At 34.2% G+C, this 22,424-nt stretch overlaps 1 protein-coding gene across 2 annotated transcripts in view; it reads right to left on the reverse strand.

The window, feature by feature from the left end:
* Positions 1–708: 708 nt before the first annotated feature.
* Positions 709–22,424, reverse strand: part of LOC136028939 (G-protein coupled receptor moody-like) — a 131,066-nt gene continuing 109,350 nt past the window's right edge. For both annotated transcript variants that reach the window (XM_065706921.1, XM_065706922.1), the window contains exon 2: positions 709–1,933. In XM_065706921.1, coding sequence (XP_065562993.1) covers positions 784–1,905 — 1,122 coding nt within the window. In that variant the 5' untranslated portion in view covers positions 1,906–1,933 and the 3' untranslated portion in view covers positions 709–783. The remainder of the gene's footprint in view (positions 1,934–22,424) is intronic.

A 22,424-nucleotide genomic window follows, 5' to 3' on the forward strand; every position in this document is an offset into this window, starting at 1 on the left:
TCCTGCAAACTCTTTAGTAAGTGAAACTAAAATACGTCTTGGAACAAAAACTACCTAACGAAAACAATCACTTAAATTTTGTTCAGGAATAACAACTTTATTGTGCTTATCTTAAAAGTAAAAGCTTATCACCAATACAATTTTCGGTAAAATTTACCGAAAATTGAACCGAAAATTGAACCGAAAGTGAACCGAAAAATTTTTCGCTTGAAACGCTGAGTTTCATCGACACAGGATTTATATCTTTTTTATACAGGGAGCAGCTTAATTTTTTTGTCCTGCGAGTCCCCCTCCCTGTAAAAAAAACTATTGTTAAAACCTGTATATATTAATTTTAATTCAGCTACTATAACAAAAGAAACTGTCGAAAATTTCGAACGAGATTTCCACCATTCAATTATAGACGAAAATACGACAAATTATTTCTTTTTAAAGTTTTACGATTGCTGATTTTTTCCCATAATTTTTGTCATTTTTCATTCATTGCAGCTGTACTTCTGCTGTCATTCATAAAAAAAAAAAAAAAAACTTAACTACCACTTTGCAGGTGTTTAGTTCATGGAACTATCTTTCAGATTCTGCGTTATTATTTATATAGCTATGCGAAAGAACGGAACTCTTCATAGTGGATATCTGTTAAAAATCATTTTTGTATATTTTTGTCTAGCTTGGTTTAAAATACTAAAAAAACAGAAAATAGAGTCAGTGTCATTTGTTTACAGTAGAAAATTTAATTATAAATAAATTAAGGTACATCACAATTCGTTCAACAGTACAAACAATCTAATTCCAGTTCGATGTCCTGCTAAACATGAATGTGCCTGTTCGTCGCAGCACCTCCGTATTAGATGTCAATAAATTCTTATAAGCTTGTCTGTATTCCGAACTCATTACTACATAAACAATAGGATTAATACACGTTGTCATGTATATTAATAAATAACTAACAATGTTCAGTTCCACCATATTTTGACCCTTCCCCATCAACTTAACAATGGTTATCGGCATGTAACATACAAAGAACGAGACAAATATCACAAGGATCATTTGTAGCAGTCTTTTATCTTTTGAACTTAACCGTCCAGAGTTTGGGACACGAATGACACTTAGTCTCCTCAATGGACCTTGGCCAAACAGATTCATGTTCCTTAAATTACTCTTATCAGAACAATTAGAAAGTGCCGGCGAACCAGTTCTAGGGCGAATGGGTTCAGCTTTAATTGAAACTAAGCTGGAACTTCGCCGAGATAGTTCGCGGTGTAATTTATCAGTTTCAAAATGTGCGCTTGAATCTGATGCGCGACGTTTCATCGAAGTTGTATAATTTAGAGGAGTGGTGGGTGACAAAAGATACTCGGAATGAATTTTATTATGAGAACCACTTTGGTCACATGTCTCATCATCCATGGCCTCCACTGCTTCACTACCTTTATCTACTTCAATACGAATTGAAGAATGTTTATCTTTGAATAGGAGGACAGTATTCAATGGGCGGTGACGAATTACTGAAGGCCTATATAAAGGTTTAATAATATCATTATCACTAGCACCACTAGATTTTGTGCTTTCACTAACTCGTTGACTTTCGTCACTACCGGAGACACTTTCTAATGGCCTTGAAGTTTTCATTTCGTCTATGTGCCTCACTGAGGCTTTCGACTGACTTGCACGAGAGGCAGCCGCCGCTTTCCTCACAATCCAAAATATTCTCGCATAACACACAATTATGGCGAGGCATGGTAAAACAAAAGCTACTATAAAAAGTGTTTCCTTTGGAGAACGTCCGTTATCATCAAATAAAATGGAGCAGCTTCCAATTGACATGTCGAGGCCAAATTTCCCCCATTTCCCCATTAGCACTGGAATGAGGGAACAAAAGCAAGCTATCCAGGTAACCAAAATCATGATAATTAAATTCTTCCTGGTGTACAATCTGAAAAGAAAGTAAAAACCTGTTACTAACAAAGATATCTCCACTGCCGTAATGTGCAAAGGCACTATGTCTTTAGTTAAAAGTTTAAATATCACGACAACTTATTTCTAGAGTCATTTCAAAAGGACACTAAATCAAATTTTTAAATGGTATTGTTGAGCCATGGGAATGGAAATCTATGATAAAGTTTTTTGTGGATAACTAGCTTCTTTCTTCCCCTCTTTTCAAACACTTCGTGATGGCAAATTGTAAATTCAAGACGACACACGTTTATAGTAACCGAGATTCAAGAAAACAGAAATATGGTAACACTAAATAAGTAAAAAGTATCTCATTTTATGGTAATTCCAAACAAAAAAACATTCGTTAAATTTAAAATTACCGATAAAGTGTTGTAAGCCTGATAAAATTCTATTTTAGGAGAATTGTAATTGTACCCCTAAGTGATGCGATTTTGATTAAAATTTTTTAATCATACTCAGATTTTTCTTTAATCCTAATGCAGCGGTTTTAAGCTCCTTTGTTCAAAAGCACGGAATTTGGCGTTTCATTTATTTAGAAGCTATCTTAAAAGAAAAGCAGTCATAAACAACGAATGGGGGCTCATTTGAACTAAAGTTAAAATTTATTGTGTCCTCATCAAGTAAAAAAGAGACAAAGCCACAGGAAACTGCCGATGTCTGCCATTTAGTGCTGCAGAACAAGATGTGTTGCCCAAAAAGGCCCTAGAAACAGATAGTTTAAATTTTACAAAAAGCCAATTGGCTTAGAGTACAGAAAAATCATTAGCCTCCAAGTTTCAGACAGTCTGCTGCCACATCATGACACAGTCATCCCTAAGCATGTACACAATCTATATAAAAATGAATGGCTATCATGTAGAACGTTTTTAGCATACTGTATTACTAACGTTTATGTGGCATTATATTGCTGAAAACCAGTTGCTGGGGAAGGGTGGAATGTCATTGGGCATTTGAGAGGGTCGAGTGAAATTTATAATGCCAAAATCTCCAATTTTATGAGAGGTCCTTCCAATCAAATTGGTGAAAGGATGTAACCTCTAGCCTCTTCTCATTTGGAACTATATATTCAAACTAAGCCTTTAATATGGATGCCAAGGGGAGGGTGACTTCTATATTACTGCAGAAATATTGTCAATGAAAAGTAAAAGCAATATTGATATGATACAATTAGGAGGCTGGAAAGACCTGTCAAGATAAGAACAGAACACGTTAAAAATTGAAGCATCTTCAGTTAGTTTTACGTAAATCTTCTTGTTTTGGCAACATTTTCATTCAGTAATTACTTTTTTATTATTATCTTTGTTGAAGTGGTTCAATGGCTACTTTTTGTATCAAATGTCAAATCTTGTGCATACCTGCACAGAGGCAAAAGGAGAGGGGGCATTTCACAGGATTAATATTTGTGTATTGAATATGCATAACTTCTGAAAATTGTTTTAACAGCTCAAGGCTTTTTTTTTAATTTAAGAACACTTCTTTTTCAATGGCTATTTTCATTTCCGATGCATTGTTATGCAGACAGATCTGCATAATATATATATATATATATATATATACTAGCTGTTGGGGTGGCGCTTCGCGCCACCCCAACACCTAGTTGGTGGGGGCGCTTCGCGCCCCCCCCAAGCCCCCCCGCGCGCGTAAGTCGTTACGCGCCATAATAGTTACGCGCCATTGTAGTTGTGTCCCTATGTCCCACCTGTGAATATAGATAGATATATATATATGGTTTTAACTACGTAAAACTTGCGAATATACAACATTCTTTGCTGTCCCATTGTCTTTGCATATAAATAGATTGTCAGGTTTACCGACTCTTGAACATGCAACATATAATGGTCCATGGGAAAACAATCTGTATTCAGATCTATACCTCATGATTCTAATGATTGCCCTTGAGCTTTGTTGATGGTGATTGCTAATCGACCATTCCCTGTCCCGGTGTCCCGGTCGTCATTTACATCCCCCTGTTTCCCCCGGTGTCCCCGTTGTAGTTGTGTCCCTGTGTCCCGGTCGTCATTTATATTCCCTGTGTCCCGGGTCCCGGTCATCATTTGTATCCCGGTGTCCCGGTCTGTATATACATTCGTTTTTTAGTTTTGTTTTTCTCCTTTATTTTTTTCCTTTTTTTTTCTTTTTTAGCTTATTTAGATTTTTAGATTTTTTAGTTTTTTTTATTAGTTTTTAGTTTTTTTTTCTTTTTAGTTTTTTTGTCCCGGTCGTCATTTATATCCCCCTGTTTCCCCCGGTGTCCCCGTTGTAGTTGTGTCCCTGTGTCCCGGTCGTTAGCTTTTTTATTTTTTTTATTAGTTTTTAGTTTTTTTTTCTTTTTAGTTTTTTTGTCCCGGTCGTCATTTATATCCCCCTGTTTCCCCCGGTGTCCCCGTTGTAGTTGTGTCCCTGTGTCCCGGTCGTCATTTATATTCCCTGTGTCCCGGGTCCCGGTCATCATTTGTATCCCGGTGTCCCGGTCTGTATATACATTCGTTTTTTAGTTTTGTTTTTCTCCTTTATTTTTTTCCTTTTTTTTTCTTTTTTAGTTTATTTAGATTTTTAGATTTTTTAGTTTTTTTATTAGTTTTTAGTTTTTTTTTCTTTTTAGTTTTTTTGTAGTTTTTACCTTCTTTTTAGTTTTGTTAATTTTTTTTTTTACTTGTGTCCTGGTCGTCATTTATACTCCCTGTGTCCCGGTGCTTTGTTGATTGCTAATCAAACATTCCTTTTGTCCTGGTCGCTTTCTCTTTGAGTGTCGTCATTTATTTTTTTCTTTTTTAGTTCTTTTAGTTTTTACCTTTTTTAGTTTTTTTTTAGTTTTTAGTTTTTTTAGTTTTTTACCTTTTTTTAGTTTTTTTAGTTTTTTTAGTTTTTTAGCTTTTTTATTTTTTTTATTAGTTTTTAGTTTTTTTGTAGTTTTTGCCTTTTTTTTAGTTTTTTTAGTTTTTTAGCTTTTTTATTAGTTTTTAGTTTTTTTTGTAGTTTTTGCCTTTTTTTAGTTTTTTTAGTTTTTTAGCTTTTTTATTTTTTTTATTAGTTTTTAGTTTTTTTTGTAGTTTTTGCCTTTTTTTAGTTTTTTCAGTTTTGACGTCACCTGATCCAGTTTTTTCAGGTGACGTCACCTGATCCACGATCCACAGATCCACAGACAACTTATTTTTATATATATAGATAGTTTTTTTTTTTTTACTTATGTCCTGGTCGTCATTTATACTCCCTGTGTCCCGGTGCTTTGTTGATTGCTAATCGAACATTCCTTTTGTCCTGGTCGCTTTCTCTTTGAGTGTCGTCATTTATTAGTTTTTTCCTTTTTTTTTTTAGTTTTTTATTGGTTTTTACCTTTATTTTAGCTTATTTTTCAGTTTTTTCCTTTTTTTTAGTTTTTTTTTATTTTTCATTTTTTTTAGTTTTTTACCTTTTTTTAGTTTTTTTAGTTTTTTTAGTTTTTTAGCTTTTTTACTTTTTTTATTAGTTTTTAGTTTTTTTTTGTAGTTTTTGCCTTTTTTTAGTTTTTTCAGTTTTTTTTTTAGTTTTTTATTGGTTTTTACCTTTATAGTTTTTTTAGTTTTTTAGCTTTTTTATTTTTTTTATTAGTTTTTAGTTTTTTTTGTAGTTTTTGCCTTTTTTTAGTTTTTTCAGTTTTGACGTCACCTAATCCAGTTTTTTCAGGTGACGTCACCTGACACATCCATCCATCCACAGACAACTTATTTTTATATATATAGATATATATATATATACTAGCTGTTGGGGTGGCGCTTCGCGCCACCCCAACACCTAGTTGGTGGGGGCGCTTCGCGCCCCCCCAAGCCCCCCCGCGCGCGTAAGTCGTTACGCGCCATAATAGTTACGCGCCATTGTAGTTGTGTCCCTATGTCCCACCTGTGAATATAGATATATATATATATATATATGGTTTTAACTACGTAAAACTTGCGAATATACAACATTCTTTGCTGTCCCATTGTCTTTGCATATAAATAGATTGTCAGGTTTACCGACTCTTGAACATGCAACATATAATGGTCCATGGGAAAACAATCTGTATTCAGATCTATACCTCATGATTCTAATGATTGCCCTTGAGCTTTGTTGATGGTGATTGCTAATCGACCATTCCCTGTCCCGGTGTCCCGGTCGTCATTTACATCCCCCTGTTTCCCCCGGTGTCCCCGTTGTAGTTGTGTCCCTGTGTCCCGGTCGTCATTTATATTCCCTGTGTCCCGGGTCCCGGTCATCATTTGTATCCCGGTGTCCCGGTCTGTATATACATTCGTTTTTTAGTTTTGTTTTTCTCCTTTATTTTTTTCCTTTTTTTTTCTTTTTTAGCTTATTTAGATTTTTAGATTTTTTAGTTTTTTTTATTAGTTTTTAGTTTTTATTTCTTTTTAGTTTTTTTGTCCCGGTCGTCATTTATATCCCCCTGTTTCCCCCGGTGTCCCCGTTGTAGTTGTGTCCCTGTGTCCCGGTCGTTATTTATATTCCCTGTGTCCCGGTCGTCATTTGTATCCCGGTGTACCGGTCTGTATATACATTCGTTTTTTAGTTTTGTTTTTCTCCTTTATTTTTTTCCTTTTTTTTTCTTTTTTAGTTTATTTAGATTTTTAGATTTTTTAGTTTTTTTATTAGTTTTTAGTTTTTTTTTCTTTTTAGTTTTTTTGTAGTTTTTACCTTCTTTTTAGTTTTGTTAATTTTTTTTTTTACTTGTGTCCTGGTCGTCATTTATACTCCCTGTGTCCCGGTGCTTTGTTGATTGCTAATCGAACATTCCTTTTGTCCTGGTCGCTTTCTCTTTGAGTGTCGTCATTTATTTTTTTCTTTTTTAGTTCTTTTAGTTTTTACCTTTTTTAGTTTTTTTTTAGTTTTTAGTTTTTTTAGTTTTTTACCTTTTTTTAGTTTTTTTAGTTTTTTTAGTTTTTTAGCTTTTTTATTTTTTTTATTAGTTTTTAGTTTTTTTGTAGTTTTTGCCTTTTTTTTAGTTTTTTTAGTTTTTTAGCTTTTTTATTAGTTTTTAGTTTTTTTTGTAGTTTTTGCCTTTTTTTAGTTTTTTTAGTTTTTTAGCTTTTTTATTTTTTTTATTAGTTTTTAGTTTTTTTTGTAGTTTTTGCCTTTTTTTAGTTTTTTCAGTTTTGACGTCACCTGATCCAGTTTTTTCAGGTGACGTCACCTGATCCACGATCCACAGATCCACAGACAACTTATTTTTATATATATAGATAGTTTTTTTTTTTTTACTTATGTCCTGGTCGTCATTTATACTCCCTGTGTCCCGGTGCTTTGTTGATTGCTAATCGAACATTCCTTTTGTCCTGGTCGCTTTCTCTTTGAGTGTCGTCATTTATTAGTTTTTTCCTTTTTTTTTTAGTTTTTTATTGGTTTTTACCTTTATTTTAGCTTATTTTTCAGTTTTTTCCTTTTTTTTATTTTTTTTTTATTTTTTATTTTTTTTAGTTTTTTACCTTTTTTTAGTTTTTTTAGTTTTTTTAGTTTTTTAGCTTTTTTACTTTTTTTATTAGTTTTTAGTTTTTTTTTGTAGTTTTTGCCTTTTTTTAGTTTTTTCAGTTTTTTTTTTAGTTTTTTATTGGTTTTTACCTTTATAGTTTTTTTAGTTTTTTAGCTTTTTTATTTTTTTGTTAGTTTTTAGTTTTTTTTGTAGTTTTTGCCTTTTTTTAGTTTTTTCAGTTTTGACGTCACCTAATCCAGTTTTTTCAGGTGACGTCACCTGACACATCCATCCATCCATCCACAGACAACTTATTTTTATATATATAGATAGATATATATATATATATATATATATATATATATATATATATATATATATATATATTGATTTGACTAAAATTCGACTCTCTCACTCCCCTTTGGCTCTCTCAACCCTTTACTCTTTACAAAAAATCTTACTTTTTTACATCAATGACTCAAAACCGAATTCTTTAATAGAATAATAACATTAAATTTCTTTTTTTTTCGTCAATGACTTGAGAATAGAAGGTTTTATTTATTTGCATTTGTAACAATGAAACATTTGCTTTCACCATTTTGATAGGTAATCAGTTAGTAAAACTCTTATAATTACCACCTGTTTAAATATTATCTACTCTAAAATGCTTCCAGTAAAGCCCTAGTTGAACGTTTTACGTAATTGAATGGGGGAGTCAAGGGGGTGGAAGCCCTTCCTATATACAGAATAATTTCTCTTCTTTTAGAATTTTAATGTTGCTCTTTACTTGCATTTAAAAAACTTGTTTGATTATTCTTTATTCAGTTCTACTAAGCATACCCTGTATGGACGTTATTTCAATTTTTTTGGTCACTTAAAAAGGGCACTAGAACTTTTCATTTCCGTTAGAATGAGCCCTCTTACAACATTCTAGGACCACTTGGTCGATACGATGACCCCTGGGGAAAAACAAAACAAAAAAAAAAAAAAAAACAAATAAACACGCACCCGTGATTTGTCTTCTGGCAAAAAATACGAAATTCCACATTTTTTTAGATAGGAGCTTGAGGTGTGATTTTCGTTAAGATTCTGTGACTTTTAGGGGGTGTTTTCCCCTATTTTCTAAAATAAGACAAATTTTCTCAGGCTCGTAACTTTTGATGACAAAGACCAAATTTGATGAAACTTATATATTTAAAATCAGCATGAAAATCCGATTCTTTTGATGTAAATTTTAGCATCAAAATTTCGTTATTTAGAGTTTCGTTTACTATTGAGCCGGGTCGCTCCTTACTACAGTTCGTTATTTCTTTCTAGAACAAGTAAGAGATCATGCTAACAGCCCTTAATAGCTTTTTGATACTAATTCAAAATTTCTAGCTAAAACAGTCGTAGCCTATAATGTTTCTTAACTTAGTTGAAGACAGGTCACACAAAAATTGGAGCATTAGTCCTTAACTTACGAATGGTATGTATTATGTCAAAGTATGTTTGTCAATATACCCCAACTAAGTGTGCTTATGTTTCTATGATTTTAAATTGACGATATATCATTCAATAATGAAAAACTGATTATCAGCCGAAAAATGAGTCACCCAAAGAAATTTCAAACTGATTAAGCAGGAAACTCTTGGTTTTATCTGAGAAAGAAATAAAATAAGTAACACCATTTAGGACTATCCAGCAAAGTCCGGAAGTTAATTATGAAAGTTACGAATTAAAAAGTTAGCTGAAATTACATTTTTTATCAGTTCAAAAGGAAAAGAACCAATTTTTACTACGTCAAGCAATATTTCTGGACAATTTTTTAAGCTAGTCTATTTTCTGCACGCCAACTTAGTCCTATCGATTCATAAAAGATAGAAAAAAAGTTAAGAAAAAATAGCAAAACAATTTGCCTACTTATGACAAATTTAAGGTTAGATACCAGTAAATCTAGGTCTTTAACTGAATAATGAGTTTAGTTATATAAACACTGATCTCGTGTTGAATTTTTCTCGTTGGCTCGGTAAAACAGTTCTGTCTACACAAACAAGTTCTACTGTTAATAACTGCTCTGGTGTTAATAAGCTACCAGAGTTTGAGAAAACAAAACAATCTACCTAGTTTTGAAGATTTTCAGGTTAGATCTGAATAAATCAAGGTCTTTATTTGACAACTGAATTTAATCAAATAAAGACTAAGCTTGTTTTTAACTTTTCTAGGTTGGCTTGGTAAAAAAGTTCCGTGTATACAAACAAGCACTGTTATTGCTAATAACTCACGTAAGGAACACGATGACTGCGATTAAGCAGGCATGTTTCAGTCTAATAGCTCCTTATCTATTCAAATCTTTAATATCTGCTCCTCCATATGAAGCTCCTACCTTCCTTTTTACGACCTCTTTCCATCCTGCTCAGGGATGAACAATTGTTTAATCCCCAAACGGATGGCCAAAAAGCACATCTTTGGCAATTTGTGATCCTTCATCCGTAAAAACGACCTAGCCATCTTAATCTTTCTTTATCATAGTCCTAGAATTGGACTATAATAGCCCTTTTCATTCGTTGTATGGTACAGAAAATTGTTTGTTTCATCATAGCCCTTTCCGTTTGTTGTTTGATGCACAAAATTGTTTGTTTCATCATAGCACATTTCTTTTGTCGTTTGATACACACAATTGTTTGGTATGCAGTCAGTCAAACGATTATATAAAACTATCCTTGAACAATTCCTCTTGAAAACATCGAGCACACCTTCCCCAGCTTTAAGAAGCGTCCATACTACAGAGCCCTACCTGACTGCTGGCATTACCGTGGCTTCCAATATTCTTTTCTTCTTTGAAGACTTATCTTTTTATATCTGCAAGCCTTTTTCAACTTGGAGAGCTATTTTTTTTTTTAACTGGGAGAACTCAACTGGGCTCTTATCAGGAGAAAAATCTCACTAGACCATTTGGGCAATATCTATTGACGAATTTTTATTAGAGAAACTCTATTTCGTCTACTTTTTTTGTGACCCGAAGGAAAATCTGCTTGATGTATAGAATTCACTAGCAAAAATAAAAATCATTCGTGAATTTCTTTTTCCTTGAAGTGAATGTCGGTACAGCTCGACTTGAACCAATATATAATATTTCTAACAGCTATAAGCTTTCTAACGATACATAACTTTTTTGGGGTTGATTGATATATCAGGTCCTATAGCTGGCTATACATCTAATTGTGGGCTTAGAGATTCGTCAGGATATAGGTATTAGAAGAATGTATGATATAGGATACATGACTGATCAATGATAATTTATCGTTCCTTATAATTTTCTTTGCAAAATACAATATCAAAGAAAAACTGATCCATTTTGATTACTGTAAGTGCAGAAAGGACTAAAGTATTGGCCTCTTTTTCAGTTCATGTAAAATACAAATGTTTGAATTTGCTGGAAGAAACTACAGTGTTAGCCCCTTTTAACAATTAATAAGAAAATAGAAGTGGCAGAATTTTTTGTTATTCACAATTGTAGAATGTAAATGATAACAAATAATTAATAATAGATATTTGACTCTTGGAGCAGACCCGTAGTTCTGACATATATTGTTTTCAATAAACCTAGTCGACTGAAACGCTCTCTAATGATTTTGGATTATTTTATTCTTCTTCTTGCTGAAAAGTCGAAGTGAGTTTTTTGATATTATATCTCTCTAATATTTAAAGGTTTGCTCAATCTGATGTTATAAATAATTTTTAGCCATAACAAGCCTTTGGCTCTACCGTCAATCCACCCACCCTAAATCATAAATATTAGTATATTGTCATAAAATTTGAACCTGGGCCACAACAAAGTTGAAACAGTATTCTGGATACAACTTGTTTATTACGAACAAAACTTCAACAGTAAATACATACAGGGACAAAATATTCTTAACTAACTGCTTTGATCAAATCCGAGGGGCACCGGAGTTTCACTTGTTCCACCACAAATGATGGGGTTCCGTCACGCTCTATTTCTTCTTCCAATCCCTGATACACTTAACACAGCATGTGGTTCATTTCTGCTACACACGACACGCAACAATTTTTACGGATCATTTAAAAATCAGGTAACAAATTAATTAAATCCTTCCTTATGGAACCTGAAAAACATCTTTTAAAGGGATTTCTTCACAAAAGTTACTATAGCAACATTTATAGAACGTTAATTTTCATCGCAACAGCTTAAGAGCCACCGAGACCAAATCTTTTACTGAGTGACTTGAAACAAATTGAATTTACAGCTGTTTGAATATTAGAACAACAAAAAAAGGAAAGAAATATACTGGAATAATTTTTTTTATTTTTCATCTTTTACGTAGCTTACACTAGTCTACTGCACTAAAATACAACCGTTAAAGTATCAAGAACATCAAAATGAAGACAGTTTTTGCCCCTGGCCCTATCTTAGGTCTGTTCATAACTGAAAACCGAGAATTTCTACGATTTTTTTTGGTTGTTATCTAATTATGAACACGATTTTGGTCACACGTGCTTCACCATTGTTGCCACATTGAACTTAAAAAAATAAGAGTAAACTAATTCCGCAAATTTGACGATGAAATTCCCTCGTAAAAATTTTAATATGGACAATCTGTTGATTCCCAGCTATACCCAGAAAGCCCGGAACCTCAAATTTTAATTAAAATGGTGATCCCAAGCCGTCAAGCCGTTTTAGTACTTAGTACCTAAAAATCAGCGGAAAATGAGCAAAAAGATATATCATCACGGAGCTCTAGAGAGTACAAGTTTCCTGATTTCTGTGGTAGAAGACAAACGCTTGCATTAATTGAAAGTAAACTGGGTAAAATCAAAGAGTGATTGAATGAGCAAAGTTATGTAAGAACGTAACTCTAACATGTTGTTACCAAATAGGAATTGAAAAAAATATTGTATATCATTGTTTAGCTAAAACTAAGCTATGCATTAACATGGTTATTGTTGAAATTATTGAATATCACAGTTTCAAATTATAAGTTAATTGACTTACTTACAAGAATATCTTTTTAAAAAGACAAATTGTACTATTTTTTATATTTATTCCTTTATAAATACCCATATGATCATCATTTATTCTTATTTCAATAATCAATTTTATTTATCAACTTTCATTACGTAAACACATACACTAAGTTTTTTTTTTCGTCGGAGGTCATGATGAAAATTTTCCCGAAAATTTCAGTATTGAATCTGAGTTCAAAGTGAACACAACAGGATTAAATTGAATATTTTATGAACTTATTAATTCAGTAAGCCTTTTTTAGCTTAAGAATTGTGAACTATTTCAACACTCGGCTATAAGCTCTCATCAAATGGGAATTAGTTCATTATAATTCAAGGTTTCGCAATAACTGATTAAGGATAAAGTGACGTGTAACCTTGACCTACATAAGAGGATTATCAAAAGAACTATTTGTGCATGAATTGTAGAAAAAAAATTGAACCAGCGTGATGCCTGTTACCAGTGACGATAATCCTGTCCTTGTTTATTCGCCGGTATTGAATTTTGTACAGAGCAATTTGCTAATTGGAGCAGAGGGTGACGTGATTAAAAGGCATGGAGTGGAGTTTTTTGACTCTAATTCGGTCAAGGTGGCAAAGACGTTATTTTGGCAGCTTTGTCCGGGTCATGAAGATTGCCCTATTCGGAAGGGAACTAATGCATTGGTTAGCCATTTCAGCGACATAATTACTTTATTAAAATCTCTTGACGAGACTGACACTGATGTTCCGACATTCGTCATAAAGCGTCCTACGGAAGTACCCTGTCTCCCTGCCACTGCCTACACCTCTTTATTCTCAAAATTTAATGAGCTCCATCAAGTTGTTTTGGGAATGTCTTCAAAACTTGACAATTATGAATTGAACTTCCCCCAATTACCCAAGCCGGCTTGATTCGCATGCAACAGTTATCGTCTCAAAGGTTCCGGACGCCTTATCTAGCCCTCTTAAGCGAAAAGCTGCTATCGACCAAATTACTGGACATGAATTAGTACGTAGCGTAAAGCCCATCAATGACAAGTGATATATTAATATGGACAAGTCTGCTACGGAGGACTTCTGCTCGTCAATCCAGAACATAATCTCCGGTACTACAACAAAAGTGGTTTCCAAGCGGTTTTTTGGTATATCACGTAATATTCCTACCGACGTTGACATTACGGTACTCGGAAGCCAACACGGTATCATAGATGCTAAGAGATTGGGCCTATCTAAGTCTGTGAAAATCGAGTTTTTGGATTCTTTTGTGCAATCTACGTTTTTCAAGCATGGCCTCAGAGTGGGCTATGAAATTTTTCCTGTTTACGAGTTTAAGGACCTACCCAAATGCTGTTTTAAATGCCGATCACTAGACCATCTACACTGCTCCTGTCCCAGCGTTCTCCCGAAATGTGCTCGTTGTGGAGGGCCACACATATCAACAAAAGATGAGGCATGCATTGCTGATCCCAATTGTGAAAATTGCGGCCAAAAACACCCTTCCTATAGCTTTTCCTGCCCCGTTATTAAGAATCTAATAAAGTGCAAATCAGCATCATACTGCGTTCCTGAGTCCAGCAAAAGCTACTGGTGGTCGCCCTTCCGGTGGACTAGCCTGTGTCTTTAAACGGGACATTCATCTACCCTCCCCAGTACTCTTCTACTCCGACGAATTTTTTTCGGCTGTGCGTGTCGGCAGTATTGTATTTATAAACTCTTATCTCCCATATGAAGGATACTCGATCATATCCTTAACTAAATTCGGAAAGGCGTGTGGTCTGCTTAAGAATCTTGTGAATCAAGTACTGTTAAACTCTCTACAGTATATAATAATTGGGGACCTAAATACTGATATTAATCGATCTTCTATGAGAAGGGAACTGCTTTTTGAGTGTCTTCCTTCATACCGCGTTGTGCCAAAATCCCACAATTTTTCATATGTTCATCATTCTGGAAGCACAAGTGATATTGACCATATTATTTGCTCGCCTGGTATTATCTCTTCTTCTTCTTCTGTTCATGTTAACGAGCAAGATACTGACCACATGCCAATTTCAGCGACATTTACGATGGATATTGATCTATCGGAAACCAATTGCTCACGAGAAAAATCGAAGTGGTTTGAAAAAAGTAATTGGAGCAAAGCCAATATACCGCACTACATCTCTACCTTGACAACCCTTCTTTCTACCATACGTGTTCCATATCATCTTCTTCAGCGCCAGGTACCTACGAATGGTAAAGCCGATATTGACTGTTATTATAACCAACTTGTGATGTGTATGAAAAGGGCAGAAGAAGCTGCCGTACCTCGACAACGTATTCGTAAAAGAACACAAAAACCTATCTGGTCAATGGACCCTTGTTCAAAGTCGATAAAAAATAAAGCAAAATTATGGCTACAGATATGGAATGAATGTGGTCGGCCAAGTTCTGGGTGTGTTGCTGATATCAACCGTAAAACTAAAACCAATTATAAACGTTATCTTAGGTCGGCACGTTACCGCGGTATGGATTTCCCTGTAAGTAGGGAGGATTGGCGAAAAGTGATCAATTCTGACAAGATAAATGATGAAACTATGACAAGTAATTGCCTTCCAACTTCAGCTTGGTATAAACATTATTCTTCGATTTTTTCAGTGATTAATTATTCAGTGCATTCTGTGTATACTCGCCTTCATACCCCCCTCTTTAGTACAACGTTTTCGCAACGCCATATAGTGCCCATATCTTTTTCTTCCGTAATTAATGCTGTTAAAAGTTTAAAATCGAATTCAATAGATAAGGATGGTATTTCTAAGATGCATATGCCGATTGAATGCACCCCCCTTATATCTCACTTTCAGCTTCTTTTTCAAATGTGTCTATGTACTTCATACGTACCTGAGAGTTTTCTGTGTGGCACTGTTTCGTCAATTTTAAAAAGGGAAAAGTCACCGATTGATTATTCTTGCTATCGACCTATTACTGTATCTTGTAATATTAGTAAGGTTTTTGAGTATATCCTTCTACCATTTTTGACTAAAAATATTATTGAGGATAAAAACCAATTTGGTTTTCGGAGTGGGTGGGTTGTCAGCATGCGCATAAGATTCTGTCTTCTTTATTGGCTGATAATTCTTCCAAGGGAAATGGTTTTTATATTTGTGCTTTGGATCTTTCGAAAGCGTTTGATAGTGTGGTCCATAGTCAGCTCATTTTTTCCTTGTATAATTCCGGGGTCAATCTCTCTATTATAATGCTTCTTAGGTTTTGGTATTCAAATTCGTTTCTTCAATTAGGATCTGCACCAGACACTATTATAAGAATGCGAAGAGGTGTTAGGCAGGGTGGTGTTCTGTCCCCTACGCTTTTTAAGATTTGTATTTCTAGTGTGCTGGCTAAGATTTCAGGTACATACCTTTCTGGTCTTGCGGATGTTTCTTATCTTGCGTATGCTGACGACTTGCTTCTGATTAGCCGTTCCAAAAAGGGTCTTTCCAATATGGTCTCTATAGTTTCTGATGCTTTCTCTGATATTGGCCTTTCAATTAATATAGATAAATGTGAGTTTCTTCCCTATAACTCTATTACTGCTACTCCCGTTCACTGTAATAACTTCACTATCCCGCTTGTTGATTGTATTCGTTGGCTTGGTATCTCTATTACTAACAATCTTTCGAGCTTACGTCATTGTACTGTTTGTGATATAAGTAAAAAGATTCAGATTGGTTATGCAAAAATTGTTGCAAATAGAGGGAAGCATAATAGACGTGCGCTGGCTAAACTTTATTCTGCTTTCTGTGATCATTCTGTCCTTTATGCTTCAGGTCTTTTCCCCCTTCTTAATAATGGTAATTTAAAAAGAATTCGGATAAATTATTTCAAATTTTGCAAATTTCTTCTGTATCTTCCACCTTGGACAAAAAACCGGACTCATTTTTTGTTAAAAAATTCTCAGTTCCTGACATAACTTTAAAGTTGGAGATTCTTCACAGACAACTCTCCAGTACAGCTTCTGCGCGCCTATCCCCTCACCACCGTCTTATCCGTTTTTTTTTCGTTGACTTTGTGTATTTATTTGTTTTTCTCTTTGTGTTTTTTGAATTTCATTTTTTGTGTGTATCTAATGTTCATTTTTTTTTTCATAGTTCGTTATTTTGTATGTTTATTTAATTTTTGTATTAACGTAAAAAATTTCTATTTTCATTACTTTTCATTTTTTGTATGTTTTGCTTTTTTTGTGTGTATTTAATTGTTTGTACTCCACATTTTAATACTTTTATAGTGTTGTTGTGGGTAAGAAATAAATTATTATTATTATTATAGGTTAATAGTACCTACAAAAAGATTAGAGTAAACCCTGGAAGTGTTAACCTGGTTTGAAATAACATTTTATAAGCAATTACATACGTTTATATTATTATTTAAACGTATTATGTATTTTTAAAGTTTTACGAACAAAAAGCATCGTCAAAATAGTTCATATTTATTTTATTCATGGTGCAAAGGGTAGCAACAATGGTGAAACTTAAGCGAGCAAATTTTCATCATGATTTGCAACAACAAAAAGTAAAATCGTATAAAATCCTGGTTGTCAGCGTGAATATACCTAAAATGGAACCAGGGGCAAAAAAAGGTTGCAATTTTGATGCTCTGTTTACATTGATGAGTCTATTTTAGTGTAGTAGACTTTTGTAAGCTATAAAAATGATGAAAAATTAAAAGATATAATTTTCAAATTCGTTTCATTGTTTTGTTGTTCTTGTATTCAAAGAGGTGCCAATTCAATTTACTTTACATTGCTGAGCATAATGTTTAGTCTTGGCGGTTTTTAAGCTATTGTGATGAAAATTAATATCCTGTAATTGTTGCTATAATAGCTTTTGTAAATAAATCCCTTAAAAAAAAAAGAAAAAAAAAGGTTCCCTAAGGAGTGACTTAATAAATGTGTTACCCCCTTTCAAGAATAGTTCGAACGAGGTGTCACACATTGGCAGGAGTGAGTCACACAATGTGTTAAACTTACCATGCAGGGTGCTGAGTCCCACCACTCGTGGTAGAACAAGTGATGGTCCGAAATGGGCTCTCAGTGGCCGAAAGTGGCTATTTACTTTTCTTTAAAAAACTTGTTTTGGGGAAGTTTCCTTAAAGTATTTTCAAACAAAAAAAAAGTATAAGGCTAACTCTTATCTTGATCTACGCCTTTAACTTATAAACATAAGGTAAACAAATGTGACGGTGAAGCTGGGTCACAGCAGCTTCCATAACTCAAGCAAGTAAGTACTCAGGAAGGGGCCCTTTAGCCCCCCCTCCCCAAATGAAAGAAAGTTGATTTTCCCAATAAAAATAATACTATGTGTTATCACCTTGTTACTTACTCCTTTTTGGCGACTTTTCGAAGCCCCCCCTTTTGTGAATTTGTGACTTTCCCAAATAAACACGAACCGTCATGCAAGTAGCTAAGTTCTCTAACTAGGTATTCTTTTCGCGAGTTATCTAAACCAAAGAATCAAAAGAAAAGGGCAGCTTACTGAAAATATAAGGTTGTTTTTTTTTACTCGTTTCACGGCAATTAAGGTCCTTTGATGTTCCGCAACTTCAAAAGTTATATTTCAGGTCTTATACTAACTCTCCATGATTTGTAGCTTTTGACATGTCTAGAAGATTAAATGTAAAATTCCAGGAAACAGACCTTCAAGTCGTAAAGTATGTGTACATTTAGTTTCATGGATTTTGGTAAGAGTGCCACAGAAGGCGGAATAAGCAGAACTTATGAACATCAACCTGATCACACAGTTACTGTACCTGACAAATTTAAGATTATAGATATTCAGCAACTTGAAAAGCTTGTGAATAAGGTATAAATTGGCTTGTTTTTGTTTCCATATTTACGATTCTAAACCGTTTGGTACCGTTTAGTAAAACAAACATAAAATCACCAAATATATGCATCCATGAGAATTATTGTCCGTTTTCTGATGTCCTGCTTGTTTTACAAACAAACAGAAATTTGTCCATCGGTACCAAGTCAGTACCCTTTGGAATTTATACTCAGAGAAAAATTGGTTACACCAGTGCCTAAGATGATTGCATACAATTGAGGATGCACCCTGCTAATTTTGTTACCATTGTAAAATGAGGATGTTAACTTAGATGACGGGGTAGCATATCCATGAGTAAGCAGCGCAAATGGTTTGAAGTACTTACTTTAATGGATGTAAGGCTTCGAGGCACTCCCCTACTCAACATCTTGAGACTTTTATAATCTCCAAGGGCATAGGGTACCATTGGCAGTAGGCACGTGCACTAGGAGCGATCAAAATCTGGGTGTTTTTAAGATTTGTTCCATAGTTTATTATATGGTGCACACATGTTACCTAGTCTTGCACTGTTTTCAAAGTTGTCACAAAATTGCCGAAGGCCTTCCAAAGTAGAAAAAATCGCCACGCTTCAACTTGAAGTTGAAAAAAAATCCCATAGCTAGGCGGCATTTTTAAGAAAGAAAGAGAATGGATGTTGAAAAATTAATAAAAAGCATTAGATCATATATTGTTCTATATGGTTTGCGCTGCAAAGAATACAAGGACCTGAGAATCAAAGAAAGTTCATGAAAGGAGGTGGAACAAACACTTCATGAATCAGTTAAAAATGTGTTTGATATTTGTTGAATTCTTGAATTGAGCAGCCTAGCTCTTAACAGCGAAATAAAAAAAAACTGGGTAGGTGCTTGCTGGTAGGGTCTTTAGGTGCTGATACCGGAAAGCCAGGAAAACTAAAATTATTAATCAAGACGTTCGAAAACTAGAGACATATCTTCTTAGAAACCCTACTTCCATCTTTCCCAATAATAAATAGATTGAATCAGAATTTAGAGTTGTTTGAGCTATAAGGTAGTCAGGATTGTTTTAACCCTGGGAAAAAACAAACACGAAGTTTCCCCATAGATTCATCCCCAAGTCCAAATTTTAAGACTAGTTTAAACTGAAAAACTACATTTGTACCCAATTCCTTATATAAATACGTATACTATTGTGCTATCGTAGCAATTTTGTTTATCTTTCTAGTGTAACAAGATTACTAATCTATTCCTTGGATTCTTGATTGAATACCCATACCATACCCCATACCATACCTATACAATACCATGCCCATACCAGAAAGCTGCTTCTCCAATATTTTACCCTAAGGGGTCCCAAGTGGTTTTGAAAAACCGATTTTAGTGAGAATGCTTACTTTGATCTTCTTTTTTTTAATTCATCGTCTCTGATTGCTCATGATGTGATTCTCCGTGCACGTTTGTTTGATTGTTTTGTTATTGTGATAATTATTTTGTCATTCTGCTTTGTATGGTGGGCCGTGGACTTGGGTATTGGATCTTCAACTAATATTATTTATGTTGTAAATATTGTTGGGTTCGCCACAATCACGAGCTCTGTCTCTCCGTGGTGACCCAGTGTATTTTATTTGTTATGCGTATAAATTGAACTTGAACTTGTTAGGCACTTAGAACATATAAGACTAAAGGAAAATATTCGATGTATTTTGATTTTCGGGTGAGCCTCTTACCCTAATATGAGGTCAACATTACCAGGGAATTAGCATAAATTATCCCTCCACTTTGTCACCATCATATTGTATTTCTAGAATATTTAGAACGACTTGTAAATTTTGCTGAAAAAAGAAAAGTAAATTCACTCTTCTGCTTAAAAAGATTAATTTTTAATTAATAATTATCTCTTTAAATATTTCATTTTGTCTTATAAATGAAATTCAACTTAATACAATTTGTGGTGCTGGAGGAGGAGGGTAGATTAATGGGACTTGATCCATTTGACAGCACTGATCAAAATACAGTCAATTTTACCATTTGTCTATATCGCCTCTTAGACTGATTCCACGAGACTTTCCTTTCATCAATCCTTAAAAATGTCTCCATTTATCCCAAAGGAAAAAGTCTCCTTATAAGCTACCTAAACACCTCGCCTCAAGTTCAATGACGTAGGCAAAACCACGGTTTACAGTCCAGAAAATCTTAGGGATGGGCCTTATGGGATCTGATTCCTTTGCCAATCCAAGGCGATTGACAAACGGCTCTTATGTGGAAAAGAAAAGACTGGATGTCTGAATTACAGCGTTCTAAGATGACACTAATTACAAAATCTTTAGTATCAGGGAAATGGCCAAATGGGACTCGGAACCTGGTGATGCATTGTCTAGTGTTATGAGAACCAGTAAATGGAAGTTCACAAGAAGAACGACATAAATATGTTACAAACCTTTTAAGGAAGCAAAAAAAAAGGAAGATAGATGAGTAGCTTCAAAACTATTACTTGAGACTCATGTTATAGGTAAAACTGAGTCTGATCTTAATTGAATTTGGATTTATTTTAGTTTTCAGCTTAGGCTGCTATTTTAAAGTTACTAGGATATCGAGGATATCTAATATTAGGGTATTAGGATATTAGGATATCTAATATCCAGGAAAACTTTTACGCTTGTATGAAACGGAAGGAAAATCAAATTTCTTGGGAAACCAATTACCATAATGAATAATCATTTGCATTGCAGATTTCAAACTAATCAGGGATGAAATGTTTTTTCGTTATGGGGCCTCATAGCCCCCGCCCCAAATTCTTTCTACTGCAGGATCTTTTTCCTGTTTACCCAGAGAACAATTCCTGAAAACTTCAACCCAATTGCACATCCAGTATAAAAAAAATAGTTTGTCCATCGTAAAACCAAGTGTAAAAAATCGACAATTTAAATTATTTATGGCCCTTGTCAAAGGTGCTTTAGGGCTCCTCCTATCCCTCAAAGTATATTTATTGGGTTTTATTCACTGTTTGGAAAAGAAGCTACCTTATAGTAGTAGTGACCAACCTTCAGGTTTAAAGACATCCCTATCCCTGCTTTTAAAGACATCCCTATCCGTACTTTTAAAGACATACCTACACCTACTTTTGAAGATATCGCTACCCCTGTTTTTAAAGACATCCCTATCCCGACATTCCAATGACAGCCAGAAGGTGTTAGTTACATTATAGGGAATATTATCTAAGAGAAAAAGGTGCATGTTACGTAACTGGGAATATTTTCTAAGAAATGCAGGTGTCTTTTAGGTAATAGGGAGGGTTTACTTCGGTAGTTATGCAATAGAGTTTGTTTACTTACGGTTTTTACATAATAGGGCTTTGGCTGTTAGGTAAGAGGACTTGTTAGAGTCTACCAGTCAACCAGGGAAGATCTTTAAGATATTTTTCTTCAAGAAGCTTATTCAAGACGTTCCAAGATATCCCAAGACGTTTTCTAATACATTTTTCTTCAAGGTGTTTTTTCATGATTTCTTTAGTTCTTACATAACAGGTGAATGCTTACTTACGTTTAGGATGATCTATTCACACGTGACTTGTTTCTTCAAGTTCTGTGGAGGATTCCTGGGATCCCTGCTTGTAACTGAGGAGGACATGCACGTGAGTGTTACGTAATGACAATATACATGCAAGATGCTAGATAATACTTTCGGAGATTTCATTTTCTTTCAATGTGTATTTCACAGGGAACCCTTTTAACTAAAGATTTTATGTCCACATGATGATTCCAAAGGGATTCCCCCTCAATGGAATGGAGCGCTAACCAGTTGAACTGTGAAAAACTTTCTAATATTTTGATTCGGCTAATAAATTCCACCTGATAACCTATTGCACGCAAGGAGAATCCTATGTTTGCGCATACTAGAATGAGTATTTGGTTTGCATGTTTCCAGCACTTTCAACATGAGAGCACAAGCGTCCCAATCCAATTGATTTTTGCTATATTAGATGCACCACCAAGTTACCGCATTATTAGTGTTTTAAAGTGACCTAGACAGGTTAAGTTACATAGCAGGTGTTACTTAGTGCTGACGTTGGATTTTTCATTGCATTAGTGAAACATATTGAAGTTTTTTCCTTGATCAGTAAATCTAAAGGATACAAACTTTTGTATATACAAAATTTATTAACAAAAAAATTTACAAGCATTATTAAAGCACATAAAAAAGCAGCTAAAACTCAACAAATGGAAA

The sequence above is a fragment of the Artemia franciscana genome, chromosome 7, assembly GCF_032884065.1.
Source record: "Artemia franciscana chromosome 7, ASM3288406v1, whole genome shotgun sequence".
In the NCBI taxonomy this organism is placed as follows: domain Eukaryota; kingdom Metazoa; phylum Arthropoda; class Branchiopoda; order Anostraca; family Artemiidae; genus Artemia; species Artemia franciscana.